This window comes from Dermacentor silvarum, chromosome 8 (assembly GCF_013339745.2).
Source record: "Dermacentor silvarum isolate Dsil-2018 chromosome 8, BIME_Dsil_1.4, whole genome shotgun sequence".
Taxonomy (NCBI): Eukaryota; Metazoa; Arthropoda; class Arachnida; order Ixodida; family Ixodidae; genus Dermacentor; species Dermacentor silvarum.
The window spans coordinates 163,257,064-163,279,759 of record NC_051161.1 but is presented as its reverse complement, the minus strand read 5'-3'; the positions used below and the strand labels follow the sequence as shown (position 1 = coordinate 163,279,759).

At 49.5% G+C, this 22,696-nt stretch overlaps 1 protein-coding gene across 1 annotated transcript in view; it reads left to right on the top strand.

Annotated features, from left to right (window-relative positions):
• The first annotated feature begins 2,363 nt into the window (after window positions 1-2,363).
• Window positions 2,364-22,696, top strand: part of LOC119462552 (protein 5NUC-like) — a 118,713-nt gene continuing 98,380 nt past the window's right edge. The window contains exons 1-3 of the mRNA XM_037723894.1: window positions 2,364-2,394; window positions 2,581-2,843; window positions 10,292-10,424. Coding sequence (XP_037579822.1) covers window positions 2,364-2,394; window positions 2,581-2,843; window positions 10,292-10,424 — 427 coding nt within the window. The remainder of the gene's footprint in view (window positions 2,395-2,580; window positions 2,844-10,291; window positions 10,425-22,696) is intronic.

The following is a 22,696-nucleotide window of genomic DNA, read 5'->3' as shown; positions in this document are numbered from 1 at the left end:
GAAGCGACACTTCTTGATGTTGAGCTGGAGTCCAGCATCGGCGAGACAAGTGAGGACGCGCTCGAGTCGGAGCTGGTGAGAAGAAAAGTCCGGGGAAAAGATGACAATGTCATCGAGATAACAAAGGCATGTCTGCCATTTGAGGCCGCGGAGGATGTTATCCATCATTCCTTCAAATGTGGCAGGCGCATTCCACAGGCCAAAGGGCATCACGGTAAATTCATATAAGCCGTCAGGCGTAACGAATGCCCTTTTCGAGCGATATCGCTCAGCCACCGGGACTTGCCAATAACCAGATTGCAAGTCTAAAGACGAAAAGAATTGAGCACCTTGGTGGCAGTCCAGTGCGTCGTCGATACGGGGCAGAGGATAGACATCTTTCCGGGTTATCTTGTTCAGGAGTCGATAGTCCACACAAAAACGAATTGTCCCATCTTTCTTTTTCACCAGCACTACTGGAGAGGCCCAAGGACTGTGGGACGGCTGTATCACGCCGCGTTGAAGCATGTCGCCTACGTGCTCGTCGATGTCACGGCGCTCCGTCGCGGACACACGGTATGGACGCTGTCGTAGTGGCACATGACTACCGGCGTCGATGTGATCAACGAGTGTAGCTGTACGCCCTAAACATTGTTGTTGGAGGTCAAAAGAAGTACGAAATCGGGTAAGGAGGTCGACGATCTGCGCGCGCTGACTCGGAGTGAGGTTCGGATCAATACACCGAGCCAACGTTCTGTCACATGCTGGCTCCGACGCAGAGACAGGAAGAGCCATGGCGTCAACCTGAAGATGAGTCGAGTGATCAGGCACATCGTAGAGAAAGCTCGTCTCAAATTCGTCAGCAGACCCAAGGCACTCGCCATGGTGTAAGCTTGATGGGCACGAAAACGGATTCGAAACGTAAAGTGCGCTGGAGCTCTCGCGAATGGGAAGGATGGCGATGGGAAGCAAGAAGGGATGACGGCGTGCAGCAAGTTTCGACATCGTGAAGAGAACTGCTGAATCGTAGAAAGCAGCACAGGTAACGAGCACAAGGGCCGAAGAGAAAGTAGGGATACCGGTGTCGGCGGCAACGAACACTCTAGCAGAAGAGAGAGGCAAATCTTCAGAAAGACTTCCGCAAAATGGAGTCAGCGCAAGTTCTGCACGGGCACAATCAATAACTGCGCGATGAGAAGAGAGGAAGCCGCATCCTAGAATGATTGCATGAGAGCAGCGGGGAAGAACAACAAACTCAATGTGATATAAACTGTCTTGTATGGCGACACGGACGGTGCAAGTGCCTACAGGCTCAATGGGCTCAGCGCTTGTTGACGCGCGACTTCCTCTCGAACGAATTGTTTGACTTGGTCGAGGAACGAGGAGTGGGCGGGAGCAGCATTGAAACTGTCGGTTAGGGCAGAAACCCTGTCGTCCGGCGCGGCAGCTTGGCGCGTAGTGAGGCGCTGTTTGCGGAGCTCGTCGTAGCTCTGGCACAGGGTGATTCCCTCGTCAACCGTTCGAGAATTTTTCGCCAAGAGCATCTGGAAGGCATCATCTTCGATGCCTTTCATGACATTCGTTAACTTTCACTTTTTGGCATAGTGGGATTAATGCGCCGACAAAGGTCAACGACATCTTCAATGTAACTAGTGAAGTTTTCACCCTTTTGCTGAGCGCGACCAGGCAAACGTTGTTCCGCACGAAGCTTTTGCACAGCAGGGCAACCGAAGACTTCTTTGAAACAATTAGTAAATGCTGTCCAGGTGAAAAGTCGGATTCATGATTTCGGAACCAGAGATGAGCGACTCCAGAAAGATAGAAGATGACGTTAGTCAGTTTATCTTTGCCATCCCATTTGTTATGCGCATTCACTCGGGCGTATGAGGAGAGCCAATCCTCGATGTCATGATCGTCGGTGCCGCTGAAGACAGGAGGATGGCGTTGGCGTAGAGCACCGCAGCAGACAACAGGCGAGGCCTGGGGAGGATTGGGCTGCGCTGCGGCCTCAGGCATGGCAGAAACGGGAGGGAGCGTCCGGCTGCGGAGTTCCAGGTCGGTAAAGGGCCCAGCACGTCCACCAAAGGTAGAGCGGCGCTCTAGTTTATTTAATTATCGCGTAGAGCACTGCCACGAGAGGTTGTACAGCTCAAGCAACAGAGGCACAAGGCTTCGACCAACTCGTCGTCGTCGTCTTTCTCGAAGCAGTGCATACTGCTCGTTCTTCTTCAGTGCAAAACGAAAAAAAAGAAGGAAAGAACGAACGGTATAATGAAAGACGGAAAGAAAGAGAGAACCTTCACGTAGTGCATTAGGTACACGCATGTGATCGTTGAGGAGGTCGACCTACAGCGCTATACGTTTACTTCACACTGCGCCTCGTTATGTCTCGCAACAAGTCTGACCTCTGCGATCGTATAACTTAATGCATTACCACGTGTGCAGTACGCTTTCGTCTACACGTGTTACAGATTTGTAACGTGCTGCCGAGCTTTTCTTTAGGAGAATACAATTAGTACAGGAATGTGCCGCTCGTGCTTTATTCATTTATTTCTTTTTTACCACCTGTTCCCACTGGCAGCAAGGTGATATGTTTCGCAGGACACACACAGTTCACAAACGACGTCGAGTGCGTCCGGCGCGAAGCTCAGCGCCTCAAGAAGCAGGGCGTGCACGTCATCATAGCGCTGGGCCACTCGGGCCTGGAGTACGACAAGCGCATCGCGTTCGAAGTGCCCCTCGTCGACATTGTGGTGGGCGGGAGCTCGCACTACTTCATGTTCAGCGGAAGCCCGCTCGTCAGCCCACCCGAGCCGGTCTACGGGCCGTACCCTGTCGTCATACAGAGACCCGACGGCACGCAGGTGGGCACAGCCTGCAGACAGTGTTTGCTATTGTCCTTATTTGATGACCAATGTTCGCCCTAATTTATTCGTCAGTCACTGGCTTTGCACTGCAGTGAGCCGCCATACGCACGTCCAGATAGGCTACTTTTAAAGCGATGGCGTTAAGGGCCGCAGGAAATCCGGTGTGGGCGCCGGCATCGGCGAAGTATCCGTGAGCGACATTCGGTGTATGTATATGCCACGCCTTGTTATATGAAATGCGGTATATGCGGGTTATATTGCCACACCATTCTATGACGTAAGTTGCTCACACCTTGTCTTACATTCTTGACATTAGAAGCCCACCAAAAAATGTCATGACACGAAACACCGACAGCGCGTGCCTTTTATGTTAAATCTTCTCAGACTGAAATACTAAAGGTGCGAAACAATAACAGCAACATGAAAGCGATGTAATTTGTGCACTACCTCCGGGATCGGCCCACGCAAGAGGCCAAATTTCCACCAAAAAGCTCGCCTTCGTACATAGCCTTCGCCGCCAGCTCTTCCCGGTAAAAATTACGGTTACATAAGCTGCAGTTGCGGGAAGCGTGAGATGCAGTCAGGTATATTCGTATGCTATTGCGTTCCTCTCTTAAAGGCGAGGCTTCTTGACTTTACGCAGGATCATTTACAAAAGAAATGCGGCCCAATAGGAAACAGTGCGTATGGGTCATCTAAAACGTGTTGGCTGAAAACTCATATTTGTTCCACTGGTTTTCTTTAGACGCACCAAAAGAAGTCAACTTGGATGCTTTTTGTCAAGTCAAGGTGTCAACATATATATAAATTTGACCTTGTCTAAAGGTAAGATTCTAGCCTTTATACAAGGTGGTCTTGTATCTAATAATAAGGTGCTACACAATCATATAGCCTTAAAAAAGGACCTAGGACAGCTAAGTGGACGAGCGTCTCATCTAGAAGCCAAAACTCAACCTGCTGCTTCTCAGAACCTGCCGTTTAAGTGTGGTGAACCGTTTTACAAAATGCAATTGGCATTCCAAGAGGTTGATAGGGCGCCGCGTGTAACGGATTTCCGGGCCCATCCTTGCTACGCTTTCAAGTAAACGGAAGGCTGATCCGATCCGAAGAATGCTAGCGGATCTAAAGATTCCTAGATGATAGCCTTCTAGATTATGGAGCAAATTGTACACTAATTCTACACTGTTGTTTGCTTCATCGATAGGATGCATATAAAAAAAACGCCCGAAACGCCCAAGTTTCACTTTGTAATGTTTACAGCTCGCCAAGCTTTTGTCACATGTGAAAAGTTTAATTTTTATTTGTAATGTGTTAAAAATGTGGCAAGTGTCCAAGTGATCTAAGTGTCGCCTAAGTGAGCCAATCGAGGCAGTTGATAAAGTCAATTAAAGCAAAGTAAATTAAAGGAATGGCGATTAAAGCAGGTTTAATTAGGATAGCGTTCATTACGGCAATCGAACCCAGGACCATTGGAGGGAGTCGAACCCAGGACCGTTGGAGTATATTAAAGCGAGGCTAATTAAGACATAGTTACGATAGAGTTAATTAAGGCATTCTAACCCACGACCTTGGGTGTTAATTAAGGCAAAGTTAATTGATGCACATTTATTTATGTAGAGTTTAATTAAGATGTAAGTCATTACCTCACTCGAACCCATGAACTTTGATGTTAATTTAGAGGTACAGTTAATTAAGATAGAGTTAATTAAGGCACTTCAACCCACGACCTTTGGTGGGTGTCGAACCCCCTCGACTTCTGCTGATCTCAATGCCATCGCATTCATCCACGTAGGTATAACTAATTGCCCCTTCAGTTTTCTTTATCACAGAATCACCCATATTGCATTTCGTGCAATACATCCACGGTGTGACAAATATTTCAGGGTGCATTCCCTATTGCAAAACCCAGTATCCAGTGCCCAGTGCCATGGCCGATTATGGGCCCAGTGTCACGCGTTGGATACTGGGAGGCGCTGAGCGCGTGGTACTGGTGGTAAATGCAGCTCTAGAGCCAGCAATATGCGGTCCCTGGCTACCGTATATCTATACGCCCGGGACGAAGGCAGAGCTCTTCTATTGTCACACAGCGCGAGACAGCCCACGAACACCAACCCGACAAAATGATGATGATTATGATCGAGGATGGGTATATACACATGAAGACGATGATGAACTGCACAGTTAGCGCTCACACTAACTTCCCCCCCTCACGAAAGCGGCCGGTAAGGCAACGAGTCAGAAACGGTCGGAACGCCGACGATACGGCTTCAGGCGAGAGACGTGAAGAATTTCAGTGCTGCGGCAACGGCGGTCAGTAACCGAGGTAACAGGAGCTACGAGATAGTTCACGGCAGATGTTCTTTCAAGCACGGTATATGGGCCGCAATACCTGTGAAGAAATTTTTCACGGAGCCCTGCACTCGAACAGGTGTCCACAGGAGCACTTCGTCGCCTGGTCGGAACGAAATGACACGACGGGTCGCATCACAACGGACTTTCCTCTTGTCTTGAATGGTCGCGGTGTGGGCGCGCGAAATTTCGCGGCAGCGGGCGACGCGGGCGGCCAACTCCTCTGGTAGAGATGTGGATGGAACAGAAGGCGTAGAGAGAAAGGTGGTGCCCAAAACAAAAGACGGTGCACGGCCGTACACGAGGAAAAAGGGGCTGTAGTTTGTTGTGCGTTGAACGGCAGTATTATATGAAACGTGACGAAAGGAAGTATAGTGCCCCAGTTTGTGTGGTGGGGTTTAACATACATGGAGATCATGTCGGACAGAGTTCGATGGAAACGCTCGGTAAGACCATTGGTCGGGGGATGGTATGCAGAGGTGGTCTTATGAATGGTGTTTGAGGCTTGCAGGACTTCAGCAAGAACATGGGAGAGAAATGTCTTGCCACGGTCACTTAGAAGAACACGAGGAGCACCGTGGCGCAAGATAATAGCTTGCAGGACAAACTCGGCGACCTCAGAGGCCGCACCAGAAGGAAGAGCTGCCGTCTCAGCGTAGCGAGTGAGATGGTCCACGGCGGTGACAATCCAGCGGTGACCCGCGGGTGTAAGCGAAAGGGGTCCGTATAAGTCGATGCCCACGAACTCAAAGGGAACGGACGGGCACGGCAATGGTTGTAAAGGGCCGGCGGGAAGAGAGGTCGAACGATTTCGATGTTGGCATGACGCACACGAACTGACGTATTTGGCAACACTAGTAGACAGGGCAGGCCAGAAACAGCCAGTCTTAATGCGGTCGTAGGTTTTGTGAAATCCTAAGTGGCCAGCCGTTGCGTCGTCGTGAAAAGCTCGTAAAATTTGCAGTCGAAGTGAGCGAGGGACGACTGGGACCCATCGGTGACCGGTAGGGTGGTAAACTTGCCACAGTAGTCAGCCATCATGAAGTTTAAACCATGCCAGTAGTCGTCTTAAGCGCCTGTTGGGAGGACGGGATAAGCCAGTGAGCTGGTCGATAATTGTGCGGCTGTACGTATCTGCACGTTGGAGAGAAGCGAGGTCTTCTGAGGACAGACTGTCGACCGAGGTCACGAACCGTACCGGGGCCATGGTTGTGGTCGGTTGGCTGGGCGGTGCCGAACGGAGGGAAGGTGAGACAGGGGCATTTGGCGACAGCGGGAAACGAGATAAAGCGTCAGCATCTTGATGTTGCCTGCCAGACCTATATGTGACAGTGTAGTCATACTCCTGCAAACGCAGAACCCAACGGCCGAGGCGTCCGGACAGGTTCTTCAGGTAGGACAACCAACACAGAGCATGGTGGTCAGTCACAATTGTGAATTGGCGGCCATATAAATAGGGGCGAAACTTTTGTATAGACCATACGATGGCGAGGCATTCTTGCTCGGTGATAGTATAGTTTCGCTCAGCAGGAGAAAGAGTACGACTCGCGTAGGCCACGACTTGCCCTTCAGACGCGCGGTTCCGCTGCAGCAGGACAGCGCCTATTCCATGCACACTTGCGTCAGTGTGAAGGATAGTAGAGGCTGTGGGATCAAAGTGACGAAGCACTGGTCCTGATGTGAGGCATCGCTTGAGGGTCTGAAAGGTGGCTTCACATTCATCCGTCCAGGTAAAGGGTATGGTCGTGGTCAGGATTTTATGAAGAGGAGCTGCGTTAGTCGCGGAGCCACGGACAAAGCGGCGGAAGTACGACGCTAATCCTAGAAAGCTGCGAAGGTCTTTAGGTGTGGTTGGTGTTGGGAAATGCTGTACAGCAGCGACCTTGTCGGGATCTGGCTCGATGCCGTGCTTGCTGACCACGTGACCTAATACTTTGATGCTGCGGCTCGCAAATCGACACTTATTAGTACTGAGCTGGAGACCGGCCTTGGCTAGACACGTGAGAACGTCGTCTAAACGTTCTAGGTGCTGGGAGAAGCTGAACGAAAAGATGACAATGTCGTCCAGGTAACATAGGCATGTTTTCCATTTGAGGCCGCGTAGTACGGTGTCGATCATTCGTTCAAATGTGGCTGGCGCATTGCACAGACCAAAAGGCATTACGTTGAATTCGAAAAGGCCATCAGGTGTTGCAAACGCCGTCTTCTCTTTGTCGGGCTCATGCATCGGGATCTGCCAATATCCAGAACACAAGTCAAGGCTCGAAAAGTATTCGGCACCTTGTAAGGCATCCAAAGCATCGTCAATACGGGGCATAGGATATACGTCCTTACGGGTAATTTTGTTTAGTGCCCTATAATCGACGCAAAAGCGTACCGAACCGTCCTTTATTAACTAGGACAACAGGAGACGACCAAGGGCTTGCTGAAGGCCTTATAACGTTCCGTGCGAGCATGTCGTTGACTTGGTCTTCCAAAACTTTCCGTTCAGCAGATGATACACGGTAAGGGCGGCGACGAATGACGCGGGATCCGTAGGTTTCGATGTGATGAGCGGCCACGGTTGTTTTACCCAAGCCATCGGAACAAACGTCAAAGGAAGGTTGGTGTTTCCTTAAGATGGTCAGCAAGGCATCAGTCTGAGTTGGGCTCAGATCTGAACTCACAGTGGCCCTGAGAGCACTGGGTGAACCGTCCGTGGGCGTACACTCGGCGAAGGAGGAAAGAGGCGGAGCAGTGACGACACATACTGGTGCTGGGTCGATAAGCATGGCAACAGTGGACCCCTCCGGCAGCAGAAGTGACTCTGACGTCGTGTTGTAGGCGGTCAGACTGGCGCAGCCGCGTGAGAAACGCACTATACAAGAAGCGATCGCGATTCCCCGAAAAATGCAGCGCTGAGAAGGGGAAACCACTGCGTTGCCGTCGATATTTTCGCTAGATCTCATGGCGAGAATGCTGGCTTGGCCGGGTGGAAGAACAAAATCTGCCGCTGTGACAAGGTGGGGCGGCGAGGAATCGGCAGCGTCACAGAGCTCGGTGTCCGTAATATGTATAAGTGGTTGTCCGCACGAAATGACAGCAGATGCAGCTGACATGAAATCCCAGTCTAAGATGATCGGATGAGCGCACGACGGGTACCATTTCAGTGGCAGGCTTCCTGGGCTTCCTGGGGTCCATATAGCTATCCGCACCAGTCAAAAGGGAAATGCACAAAACGAAAGCGATCTTCAGTGTGGCATATGATGCTGATCTTCAGTGTGGCAAACACACACGACACCACGAGCGCACTCGTGGTGTCGTGTGTGTTTTCATTCTTGTGCCTTCGTTTTTTTGCGCAGTTTATAAACGTCTAAAAGCTATGAACCAACTAGCCCGCCAGAACGTCCTACTAAGGCACTGGAAGACACTGGTTTTTTGCAGTACGGTTTTTTTCGTTAAATCAGCAGAAAATGAACAGGACCGGAGCACAAAACGTTTCGTTCGTGGGTGCTTCTTGCCGCCGGCCGGCAGTCTTCGTTAATACCATGCCCTGCATTCCGATGGTCTGACCTTTGCTCTTGGAAACTGTTCGAGCCTACGAGTTTTAGAGCGCAGCTCTTAGGCGCCCGTTGCTGCGGCGACCGTCGGAGGCGTCACTGAGCGATCGAGCACCGCGAAAGATGAAAGCGAACGCGGAGCGCTTCGGGGGATGAAAAACGCGAGGAGGAATGCTGAGAGGAGGTTACGTTAGGGTACTCTTTGTACGTTAGCGTCAGGTAAAGGTAGCTTGGCACCGTGCACACCACAATCTGCAACCGAGGGTGCGTCTCACGCAATTCATCTACAGCCATCGCGAAACGCGGGGCCATATTGCTTCTCCTTGTCCGTGTAGTACGTCTTTTATTACCCCTTCCCCCTTCACTACTACCACGAGGTTGCGTCTATGTGCATTATCCGTGAGCTTTTATCTAGCTCGCTTCGTGACCGAGCCCAGTGTCTGCGCTGAGAACCTCCTTACCACCGCTCTTTTGTCACCTTTCAACCTCTCAGCAATCGCCTCTGAGCACTTACTTCGATTTGAGTCACTAGCTATCAGCACCTTTACACTCTCTCCTACTGACGAGGCATCTTCCTGCTACTCTTTTTCAGCCTTTTCCGCGTGATTCGGATTTGACAAGGGGGTTTTGACCCCATCTTTCTTCCTCACCCTTTGCAATAGCTTGAAGGCTGGTTTAAGCTGCCGAAACCACTCGTCCCGCGTGTTCTGTTTTTCAAAATCCCGGCCCTGTCGCCTCACGAGATGGCGTTTTCGGTCGCCACCGTGGTGTGTACCATTTTCGTTCATGATGGCGGCCTTATTCAATTTTGGAGCGCAGCTCTAAGGCGCCCTTCCTGCGGCGACCGTCAGCGTCGGAGGCGTAACTGAGCGAACGAGCACAGCGAAAGATGGAAGAGAACGCGGACCGCAGCAGGGGATGAAAGACACGAGGAGGAAGGCGGAGAGAAGGGTGCAGTGCAACCATGAGGCGGAAAGCGGAGGAGCGTATGGCGAAGGCGTGAGAAGAAAACCGTAGTGCTACAATGATGTCTACGAGATGGCGCCAGAGTAGCGTGCGTCGTCCGTATCGCGCCCACGCCTCACCCACGCGGTGGCCCCACGCACTAGCTCTCGCGATCTCCAGTTTAATGAAGCAGTCGCGCAACACTTCGCTCCGTTTGCAACGTGCCGCACGAGACAGATTGTCCGCGCCAGCCAATATACCGCAAAATTAAAAGACATATAAATCTGCGCTCAAATTTGGCATTAGGGTGCATCGTAATCGTCGGTGAACCTTTTTTTGTGTGTGTGATTAAGAGCACAGAAAAAAAATATCATGCGCTGATAACACGAAAAAGATTAATGGGTCTTTAACTATCATTATTACGCACTCGTTTGACAGGTGAGAGTAGGGAGATGATTCTAAGGCAGTACGTTTCGCTCTTTGATTATTCAGGAAGAAATTGGCGCTTACACAACTTTCTATGCGCAGAAGTATTCTGCCCATTGTGAGTGAACTTGTGACGACATGCCCTTGCAATGTCTCTGACAATGTGCACATCATTCGAACTCACAGGCAGTAGTGGTAACTGCCTTCTGGTTCGGCAAATACGTGGGACAACTCGAGGTGCACTTCGACCTGAATGGGAATATCCTTGGCTACGAGGGATTTCCCGTGCTCATGGACTCCTCCATTGATGTCGAGGCAGGTAAGCCTGCCTGTATAGAATTTATTGATCACAAGTACTTTTTAATTTATTTATTTATTTATTTATTTATTTATTTATGAATGTATTTATTTATTTATAACAAATTCAATATCCGAACCTTTAAAGAGGGGAGTGGGGAGACAATTTCAAAAACAATCTAAATTTCCAGCAGACGCAGATGTCATTATAAGAGTGTGAAATAATAAAAAATTAACTGCACTGAAATAAGCTAACAACAAACGGTAAAGATGCCATGACGCTAAACAAGATCGGTTCCTAGTAAAAAATAAATAAAAAAAACTAACAAACAACAATATGCAAGATGCTCACATATTACGAATGCCGAGCGAACGTGCACCACGAGAACAGATGTATAGCCGGTAAAATCTTTAGCTAGCTTATGTAAATGCGTTTTTTTTTCTGCTGTTCAGTGCGTTACAATGGAACGGACTTGCGAAACGGTCAAAATTAACTAATGCTCACACAGCTCGTGAAGACAGCATAGTCATTTGTATGTTTGTTCCTAACTTAAGGTGCTGACGCACAGAAAGTCGCCGCCCGCGCACACTAGTGAAAGATCTGGGTGGCTGTACATCATACATATAAACAGAACAAAAATATTTTTATCTTTTGTAGGATAAGAAGACCCAGTGTTTCATACAATGTACTTGAGCTAAACTTCCTGCAATGATGGCGCAAACCTAAAAAAATAATTACGCGTCTAATTTACCCATAATAAGACTGTTTTCCAACACTGATACATAGCAATGACTGATAACTTGTTTATTATTGTGAAGTAGCTACTATGTTTAATTATTTCAGATGCATACATTTATCCGAGTATTCTACGAATTAAATTCTGATCTACACTAAAATTATGTGTGATCTAAACCGGCAAGTTTCTCATAGCGCGCTTGCTCTGGGTGTCAGCTAAGAAAGACAAAAAAAATTGCAAGTCAACAACACTGGCGGTGGCCACCAATTCAAGTGCTCCGTACGAACGTAGGTGTGACCGAGACGGTATTCCATGATGAGAGGTGTAGCGCGGAAGCGGGACGAAGACAGGCGCTCAACTTTCACCTAAATTAAACTAATCAAAACTAATCCAACTAAACACGAGTACTCTAGAGTCCCTACGCAGATGTAGTTGGATGGATGGATGGATAGATGCAAAACTTTAATGATAGTCTTCAGGTACGCAACTCAGCGCGCAGCGGGCCGCTCCCAAGTTGGGTCAGTCAGGCCATGCCTGACCGCCGCGTCGTGGGCCCTCTGGACAGCCCATAGTTGCGCCCCGGCATCGGGGCTCTTGACAGCGGAGAGCCACTTGTCCTCATTGATTTGTTCCGAGCCTGGCAACGAGGGGCCACGCCAGAGCATATGGTCTAGGCTAGCGAAGTCATTGCAGTGCCTGCAAGAACTACTTGCATAAGTGTCGGGATAAAGCTTGTGTAACAAAGCCGAGCTGGGATACGAGCCTGTTTGCAATAATCTGAGCGTCAATGCCTGCGCTCTATTTAACTTCTTGTGAGAAAGGGGAAAGTCTGTCCTGCCGAGATAAAAGTGCTGCGTAATTTCGTTATATGTTGTCGGTTGATCTCTGTTTCCACCACTCCTGGCCGGCCGGAGAGTTCTCCATGGTCGCGGAAAGCGAGACCTCGCGCCCTGGAGTGGGCCAGCTCGTTGAGGTTTGTGGGGCCTCCCATGATGGATCTCATGTGAGCGGGGAACCACGTGAGAGTGTGGTTGGCGATGCTTTTGCCATCAAGGATGCGACACGCTTCCTTACACACGGCGCCAGCGCTGAATTCAGGCGCAGATGGCTGCCCTGGAGTCGCTGAAGATAATGGCATGTTTGTCGTCCAGGAGGTCCAAGGCAATGGCCACTTGCTCGGCCGCACACGACGACGTGTTTTGTACCGAAGCTGCGTTAACGGTCAAACCCCTGTGGTTGATGGACACTAGTGTGAAATTTTTGCTGTTGCCATACTGGGCCGCGTCAACGAAGCAGCTGCCGCCAGGGAGTTCTGTCGGCCGCGTAGGAGTGCCACCGCCCTGGCCTTCCTTTTTTCCACGTTGCGCTGGGTATGCATATTGCGCGGAGCGGGGGATATGATGATGTTATGTTGCTGGCCTTTCGGAAGGCCCTGGTAGGAGTCTTCGACCTTGGCCGGGGCGGCTGTCATGAGTAAGAGGCCTGCGGCGAAAGAAAAGAAGAGAAGGATGATGTGAACCGAGCGTTCCAAACGATACGCGACCTCGAGGCGTGTGAATCGAGCCGTAATCGAGGGAGAAACGGCACTGTTCGAGCATTATCGACGTGGCTATGGGCGAGGAAAGTCGCATCGTCAGCTATGCTCTGGCGACGGGAGACTTAGAGGTTCGGCAGAGTCCGTGACGCGGGCAGTCCAGGGTGTGGTTGTCGACCTCGGAGACGTTCGGGCGAGGCTCCTTGGATCAGCTGCAGCATCACACGGCGGGCCGGGCACTCCAGAGAGGATCCCTCTTTTTCGGCAGACCAGCGCGTTCAATAATCCCCGGAACGCCACGTCGGCACTTGAGAAAGGAGCTGGACGGAAGCGGTGGCCGAACACGTCGTTAGGCCTTCCAAGTTCTAATTTTGTTAGCGTGGTCTCTCCTAGACGAAGTGTTATGCGGATCCTTAATGAACAATGTTTTGCCAATACCAGTTTTACTTTTGTATATATTGTAAAGGGATTTCAATCTTAGGAATTTCCTTCGTGGAGAGAGAGTTTTCCAACCCAACCATTCTCGTATTCCGGATATTGTGACAGTAAAATTATAATTTCCTGTTACCAAACGTGCTGCTTCCTTCTAGATGCATTCTATTTTGTCTGTGAGGTTTTTAGTGTATGGATCCCAGGTTACGCATGCATATTCTAGAATAGGTTTGACGCTAGTTAAGTACCATGTTGTCTTCAGTGATGAAGGATAATGCTTAAAATTTTGTCGGAAAAGTGAAGGAGACGATAAGCTTTCGCGCTAATTTAGTTAACATGATTAGGCCAGTCAAGCGTTGCACAAAAGGTAACTCCAAGGTATTTAACATGCTCAATGGTACTGCGTGCAATATTATTTACGCAATAGGAACTGGCGATTTTTTTCTATTTATTTGTAAACTGCACATGGTAACATTTACCGGTATTCAGAGTCATCTGCCACCGGTTACACCAGATAGACACTTTTTCAAGGTCGCCCTGCACGACAGACATATCGGCATGGCATTTCACTGGACGATACATGACACAGTCGTCGGCATACAGTCTAATGGTTGATTTAAGGCCTACTACTAAATGGTTAATATACACAAGGAATAAAAGTGGCCCAAGTACAGAGCCTTGAGGCACTCCCGAGAGCACGTGTATTAGAGCTCATGTCAACCCATTAAGAACACAAGTGCTGTTTGCACAGGTGTAAATAATCATTTACCCTGCCGAGAATGTGTTCAGGAATGTTTAGGAATGATCATTTTAAGCAAAGCAGATTGTGCGGGACGACATCAAATGCATTCGGCAGATCTGGGAAGTGTTCATCAATTTTTTCACCGTGGTCCAAGCTGAGTGCAATGTCATGTGTAAATTCGGTTTGTTGTGTTACGCACGAAAAACCAGAGCGGAACACATGCTGAGCTGAGGTGAGAAAGTTATTTGCTTGAAAATGCTTCATCAGATTAGAGTACAGGACATGTTTGAGCGTCTTACAGCAAACGGAAGTTAAAGATACCGGCCTGTAATTGCCTACGTGTGTAGATCACCTTCTTTAAATATCAGAGTCACGCTGGCTGTCTTCCAATCTTCGGGCAGCTTTGAGTATCTAGTGACTTGTTGAATAATATTACTAAGAAAGGCGCTATCTGTATTGAGCAGTGCTTCAAAATATTATTATAAATTCCATCGGGTCCATGAGATGAATGCGGGTTCAGATTAAACAAAGCCTCTGTCTATTCTTTCCTCGCTCACGGCAATGTTTTCCATTTCGGGTAATCGCGGTGGTGTGTCAGAAATTGCAGTGCTACAATTAAGGCTTTGTAAAACTGAATGAAAATACTTGTTAAAAGCTTCTGCTTTTCTTTTGTCTTCTTTAATTAGGTTACCATCATTTGTGACGGCCGGGATGCCAGTGTCATCCTTCTTGTTGCTCTTAATTGATATACCGCCAGACCTCTTTGGGATTCCTTTTGAGATTTTCTGCTAAGGCTGATAGATATGCATTCTTCGATACCTTCAATTCACTTTTAAGTTTTGTGCTGATATCCCTTAGCTTCCTGTACAAGCTAGGGTTTTTTGTCTTGCAGTATATTTTGTAATTTCTGGATTTTTTTATGAATTGATGAACGTAAAGCCTTGTTAACCCAAGGTTTATCTTTGTGGCACTTAGCCGATTCCACTTAAGACGAAACAAAATCTATGGTTAATGAAATCAGTTTATCCCTGAATATTAACCACGGACTGTCGTTCCTACTAAATGATCTGTAATGCGCAGATAAAGGCAGGAAATCATTTAACTCATTAGAGATAGCCTCATAATTCCTCCTTTCATAAAAAAAACCTTTCTCGGTCGCATTTTGATAAATTCTATTTTTCTGCCACGAATAGCTCCTGCAACTACTTCATGATCACTAATCCCTGGTACTAGTGAAAATAAGTCTATGATCGAGATCTCTCTGGTTACTAAAGACCAAGTCTAACATATTGTTACGCTAAAGCTACGGAAAGGACGGAAGAAGAGGAGAACGAAGTGCACTTGTCTTGGTAGCGGCTCGGTGTCAGCGCGGCCCCTTTTCATCAATTCATCTGTTAAATAAACACACCCCATCGTAACAGTTTTGGTGGACGGTGCGGGGTAAAACAACGGCGTCTCCGAGCAACGACGACGAACCGCCCGCAGGAGCGCAATCCGTGGAGCTTCGCCGAAGTCGCCGAATTGCCGGTCTGCCACCAGAGATGGCTTCCGACGGTGACAACCCGCTGCCTTCTTCCAGCTCCCAATGGCAGCCCTACATCGAACCACGAACCTTCGCCGGAAAAGCCGGGGAAGACATGGACGGATGGCTCAGCTTTTACCAACGCGCAAGTAGGTTCAATGGCTGGAATGCCACCGCCCAGCTTAACAACGTTGCCTTCTTCCTCGAGGGAATCGCGTCAGTGTGGTTTGAAAACCACGAAGAAAGCATGACGACGTGGGAACGGTTCGTAGATGAAATCAAGAAGTGCTTCGGAGATCCGGCAGCTAAAAAGAAGCGTGCAGAACAAACCCTAATGCATCGAGCCCAAGTTCCCGGCGAAACATGCACGACGTACATCGAGCAAGTGCTGAAATTGTGCAAGGAGGCCCTGGACCCTCAGATGACAGAAGATGACAAAGTTGGTCATCTTCTAAAAGGGATTGCCGAGGACGTGTACCAGTTCCTCATTGGAAAAGACAGTATCGACTCCGTCAGTGACGTCATTCGGCACTGACGCACGTTTGAAGCCTTGAGAGCTCGGCGTATCACACCGAAGTTCGGCCGCCTGGCGAACGTAACTAACGTCGCCAGTGTTGACGTGGTCCCAGCTTCATCCGACCTTGCATCAGTTATTCGGCAAGTGGTGCGCGAGGAGCTTGACCGACGTGAGGCGGCTTCCCTCTCGACTCCGCGGGTTCGAGAGCCCTTTGCTCACTGCGACTTCGGTGAGACGTCCATCACCGCCGTCTCCACAGATGCCTACAACTTCGCTCCTCGTTCAAGAGCGTCAAATCTTACTATGAACGCGCATACAAGTTATCAGTTCCACGTCGGTTACTCACCCAGAGCACCTGCAGTTCCTCAAGAGTGGGATGGCCGTGCCAGTTATCCAGCGAATGACAATTTCAGTGCGTCCCGTGAGCGTCCCATCTGCTTAAAATGCGGTATTCGCGGACATGTCGCCAGATTTTGTCCACATCGCCGTCGCACGTCACCACCGTCGTATGAGCGACCGCGCAATTTTTATCGACGCAGCAATCGCCACAGTGACGGGACACGCTGGCCTTCTGACTCCGATGGCAGGACAAACCACCAGGTGAATTACCGCAGCGACTCACCAGCTTCTGTGCGGAGCTTGACGCCTCCGCCTTCACGCCAGCGCAGGTCTCCATCTCCGCGACGACGTCTGACGTCACCGCCACCGGGAAACTAGGCGGCCCGACCAATGGAGGTGAGGTCGCCAGTCATCAGCTACACGCCCCTATGCCTCCGCCCGTCACCATGTGTCGTAACAAGGTTCGTGTTTTAGTGGACAATGTTGCTACGTTGGCCTTAGTGGACACAGGAGCGAGTGTCTCCGTTATCAGCCTGGATTTCAAAACCCAACTAGACCGTAAAGTCATGTTTCTCTGGGATAACGCTAATGCATTTCGTGCTGTGAGTGGAGAGTTGCTCCGACCTATCGGAGTGTGCACCGCGAACGTTTATTTCTCTCATAACGTGTATCAAGCTGAATTTGCAGTTCTTGCTCAATCCACTCACAACGTAATTCTTGGCCTCGATTTCTTACAACAGTGCGGTGTCACTGTTGACTGCAGTACTGGCGAGCTTTTCCTCTCTCCTGTTGCCGACCAACCTGCTCCCTGTTCATGCACTCTCGCCGTCATTGAAGATGCTGTCTTACCGGCACGTTCCTTATCCAGAGTTCGAGTTGCTGCTTGTGGTGTCGACGCCTATACATTTGATGCAATTGTTGAGCCTGTGCCTTCGATGGTTGTGAAGAAAAGTGTGCTCGTACCTCGGTGCATCCTCTCTGTGGCCTGCGGAACAACTACATTGTGGGTGTCAAATTTAGCCTCCCAGTCAGTTGTGCTATCCAAGGGTATGCGACTTGCCTCTTTTGAAGTGGATACCAGCCTCCACATAGACGCTTTAACTGATGACACGTCACACGAATCCCGAGAGCACGGGGCTGGCCCCGTTATCCCTGAAGACTCGTTGCCTTTTCTAAAAATGATAAACAAGTCACTGTCTTCAGAGAAGCGTCAAGCCCTGGTCTGCGTCCTTAGCAAGCATGCGTCATTATTTGATTTCGAGCAGAACGCTAGCAAAGTACGCGTTCCAGCTACGCGGGCTCGCCACTGGATCGACACGGGTTCCGCGCATCCCATAAGGCAGAAGCCTTACCGCGTGTCCGCGTCAGAGCGCAAGATCGTCGCTGAACAGGTCGACGACATGCTAGCCAAGGGCATCATCCAAGAATCCTCTAGGCCATGGGCTGCGCCGGTCATCCTCGTGAAAAAGAAAGATGCGTCCTGGAGGTTTTGTGTCGACTACCGGCATCTCAATTCTGTCACGAAAAAGGATGTGTATCCGCTTCCCCACATCGATGACGTTGTCGATTGCCTTCATTCCGCGTCCTACTTTTCATCTGTGGACATCCGATCAGGCTACTGGCAGATACCCATGCATTCAGCTGATAACGAGAAAACCGCTTTTGTGACCCTAGACGGCTTGTTTGAATTCAACGTTATGCCGTTTGGTTTGTGCAACGCACCTGCAACATTTGAAAGATTTATGGACACGGTACTGCGCGGCCTGAAATGGGAGATTTGTTTGTGTTATCTTGATGACGTCGTCATTTTTGGCCGCACTTTCGGAGAGCACAACGATCGACTGGACATTGTTTTGACGTGCCTTGAACAAGCTGCACTTACACTCAATTCAAAGAAATGTCACTTTGGCCAACGAGAGGCGCTAGTACTTGGACATCTAGTGGACAAGCACGGGGTGCGACCAGACCCACAGAAGGAAGCTGCAGTTAGCGGCTTTAAACAACTGCAGTCACAGCGCGAACTCAGGAGCTTCTTGGGTCTTTGCTCGTATTTTCGACGTTTTGTGCCCAACTTTGCCGATACTGCCTACCCCCTGACTTCATTGCTGCGCAAGGATAACCCTTTCATCTGGACAGCAGATTGCGATTCCTCGTTTCGTCAACTGAAGTTCCTGCTCTCTTCCGGACCCATACTTCGTCATTTTGATCCCTCTGCCACAACAGAATTGCACACCGACGCGAGTGGAATCGGCCTCGGCGCCGTCCTCGTGCAGCGCTTTGGTGACGCCGAGCATGCCATTGCCTACGCCAGCCGTTCGTTGAGCAAGGCCGAACAAAATTATACCGTCACTGAGCAAGAGTGTCTCGCCGTCGTCTTTGCAGTCCAGAAGTTCCGGCCATATCTCTACGGGCGCCGCTTCACGATCGTTACTCACCACCATTCACTATGTTGGTTAGTTGGTCTCCGCGACCCGTCTGGCCGCCTTGCTCGATGGGCGCTACGTTTACAGGAATTTCACTTTGCAGTCCGTTACAAGAGTGGCCGACATCATGCGGACGCCGATTGTCTTTCCAGGCTCCCTCTAGAAACAAGTGAATGTGACGCCGACAATTTCGATAAGTTTCTGGCCGCCATCGACGACATTCTTTTCCCCGACCTGGCCCCCTTCCGGCAAAAGCAGCGTGACGACCGCAGCCTGGATGCCCTCTTCGCCTCAGCTGCTCAGCCAACAGGTCACAATGGCTTTGTCATCGAAGATGGCCTGCTCTACAAGAAGAATTATGCGGGTGATGGTGCCCGCCTCCTCTTAGTGGTCCCTAAAAAATTGAGAACCCACGTTCTCCGTGCTATGCACGACGACTCGACCGCAGGGCACCTGGGTTTCACCAGAACATGCAACCGCATTCAGGGCCGATTTTACTGGACCAGTATGCGACGAGATATAGAAAATTATGTGGTCAGTTGTAACAAGTGCCAGCAATTCAAGCGCCCTAATACTGCTCCGGTCGGACTCCTTCACCCTGTAGCGCCACCATCATCTCCTTTCGAAATGGTTGGAGTGGACCTTCTCGGCCCAATCCCGCGCTCAACAAACGATAACCGTTGTATTATAGTCTGCGTCGACCATCTAACGCGTTATGCTGAAACCGCAGCGATGCCAACGGCCACGGCTCTTGATGTTTCAAGCTTCCTCCTGTCCTCTGTTATACTCCGCCATGGACCACCTTGTGTTATTGTGAGCGATCGCGGCCGGCAGTTCGTGGCCGACGTAGTCGAAGAGCTGTTGCGTCTCTGTGCTTGCCAGTTTCGCCACGCGACCCCGTATCACCCACAGACAAATGGTCTCGTCGAGCGCACTAACAGAACTTTGACCAACATGCTTTCGATGTACGTGTGTTCCAGGCACAAAAATTGGGACGACATCTTGCCTTTTATGACATACGCCTACAACACCGCAAAGCATGAAACTACAGGCTACAGCCCTTTCTATCTTCTTTATGTTCGATCACCCCGCAGCTTCCTTGACACCATTCTACCTTTTACTCCTCATACGGACTCTTCTATTGCCCAGACTCTCTGCCGCGCTGAGGAAGCACGCCGCATAGCTCAGCTCCGTACGTTGGCGTCCCAAGACCACTCCAAGATCCGCTACTATTACGACGTAAGAATGTGTCATACGACGAAGGGGACGTTGTATGGCTTTGGACACCACTTCGCAAACGCGGCCTGTGCCAGAAGTTTCTGGCCCGTTACACCGGGCCTTTCGTCATCACCGATCGCCTAAGTGATGTAACCTACTCGATTGCTCGTCTCGTGCTCAATGGCTACCGGTCTAAGAAGACGTAGCTTGTTCACGTCGCTCGCCTGAAACGCTGTCATCCACGTGACTCTGAGTAGACGTGACAGTTACTCGCCCAGCGGGCTTCGTCTGAGAAGGGAGGAGTGCTACGCTAAAGCTACGGAAAGGACGGAAGAAGAGGAGAACGAAGTGAACTTGTCTTGGTAGCGGCTCGGTGTCGGCGCGGCCCCTTTTCATCAATTCATCTGTTAAATAAACACACCCTATCGTAACATTATTAATGTCTGCACATTCATAACGAGTAGGAAAACCAGTGAACTGGAAGAGCCCATGGGTCATTATTAGCTCGAAAAATCAAGACTGAAGCAATGACCTGTTATTCTGGTCACGCCATTCAACATCTGGGATGTTAAAATCACCACCAAGAATTACTGTTTCAGACAAATGGGCTGAGAGTGACCTTGAAAGGCTGATGAATGGTTCAACAGTGTTGAAATTGGGTGGCCTGTAGAAAGAACTGACAAAAAGGGCGTTTCCATCTGAAAAACATAGCCTGCAACATACAGATTCTGACGTATCGCCAGCTGGAAGTAATGGTGCGTTTTCAATTGCGTCCCGAACCAGAATAAAAAAACCCATCCCCGAGCATTTCGGTCCTTTCTTTATGCAACATAGTCTGATGTAAAAACATCAGAATCTGCAATGTCAGCGTCTAGCCAGGATTCGGTGGCGATAACAATGTCACGCTCTGATATCAATAGAAGCCCTACAAGATCAGCAGTTTTATTCTTGAGGCTACGGCAGTTTACGTCTCCTTCTAGTAAATCGGGAATGAGGTTGTTTTGTTTGCTATTGGGTACATTCTCGAACAGAACCACTGGAGCCATCAAGAATATAGGTTTTTTGCACGCATCACCAGCTTGTTATACCTAAGTATGTACTTCTTTTTTCGTTCCAGTGCATACGCAAGCAGATAATTTCTATTTCCAGATTTCCTGCACAAAGCGAAATCACTTTGGACTCTGACTGGTTCCATTTTTCTTTTTCAGTGTCATCCAAACCAAATAATGGTAACTTATTTCTACGCGACCTGCTTTCAATATTGCCTTATTTTGCCAATAGATTGAGTACGGTATCAGCCAGATTGCTGTTGTGTGCCCGGAAACCTTCCTTTTCCTTTCCCTCAGTCAGAGCTTCAACTTTTCTTGCCATATCTGTTCAATTTGCTCATGCAGTGTTTTCTGCTGCCAACGCAAAACTTCATGTTCTGCGAGGATCTTCTCTTGGCCTTCTAGTAGTTTTGGTAGGCATTTTATTGCATTTAGTAGTTTGTGTTCTACGTTTTGCGAAACAGGGCTGGGCTTTTCCTCAACATCTCCGGCCGTGAGTAAAAGTGCTTTCATCAAAGAAAATGTTGACAGTGTGTCCATTGAACACCCTGCCAAGAAATACTACTTTATCTTGAAAGAAAGCACTTTTCTTCAAGTTTACATAGAGTTGGGCAAGGCTGAGAGCATGAAGAACTTTTGAAACATGACTACGGAGCTCCTCATTTGTCTTTGAATAAGTGATGAGGTCGTTTCAAAATGTCGGTCATAATATTCTGAATCCACGCAGGGGAGTTTTTCCAACCAAATGGTAGGCCGTTGTGCTCAAACAAGTCAAATGGGGTTATGGGCACGGTGTACTTTTTCGTTTCTTCGCTTATTGGAATCTGCCAAAAGCCCTTGCAGAGATCTATTCGTGAAAACCAATGGCAACCACCAGTTTCGTCAATAATATCGTCGATTCTCGGCATTAGATAAGGTATCAATCATGTTTGCCGGTTGAGAGCCCGATAGTCTGGGCAGAGGCGGGACGTTCCGTCTTCTTTTGGTGCAATAGTTATAGGAGGAGCAAATTGGGATACAGAAGGTCGGATGATAACTGCGTCCAACATTTTTTGCAACTCCTTTTTCAGCCACACGTTTTAGATGCGAAGCAGCTTATGGCGGGGGCTTTGTCCGTCCCGCAGCGTCCCACACCCCCACAGCGCATGCGCGTCCCCTCCCCCTCTCTCTCCTCTCCTACGCTCCCCCTTTTTCTCCTCTAGGAATCCTCTACTGTACGAAGCGGCGCCCGCGTGCCACACCCCCACAGCGCATGCGCGTCCCCTTCCCCTCTCTCTCCTTCCTACGCTCCCCCTTTCTCTCATCTAGGAACCCAGAGCGGCGCGCACGACAGGTGGTGCGACAGCTGCATAGTCCGCTGGGGGCGCCACGGTAGTTCCGCGGTATGAAAATGACGGAGCGCGCGCACCTCATTCTCCTGTGCAGCGCCGAGATGAGCGCTCGGGCCGCTGCCGCGAAACCATCTCCCGCTCAAGCTAACAATCTCCCCGCTGCTTCGCATCCACACATGGTTCCCTTTAGCGGGAGTTGGAGTAATTTTTTGTCTACACATATTATAGGGGGCTCTAGGAACCATTGTTTTATCTGTCAGCTCGAAAGGAACGACATGTGATTTCATCGTTTGGAGGATAGCACTCCATGCATGTAAGCTCTGGGCACTATGTCTTGTTGTCTTCCCGGTTGAAAATCAGCCTTGATACCATAGGCCCTTCACCAGGATCTTCTGTTCTTATGTTGTCTTGGGCCATTATGTTGTCGTCCCAACAGACGTTTATCTTAAG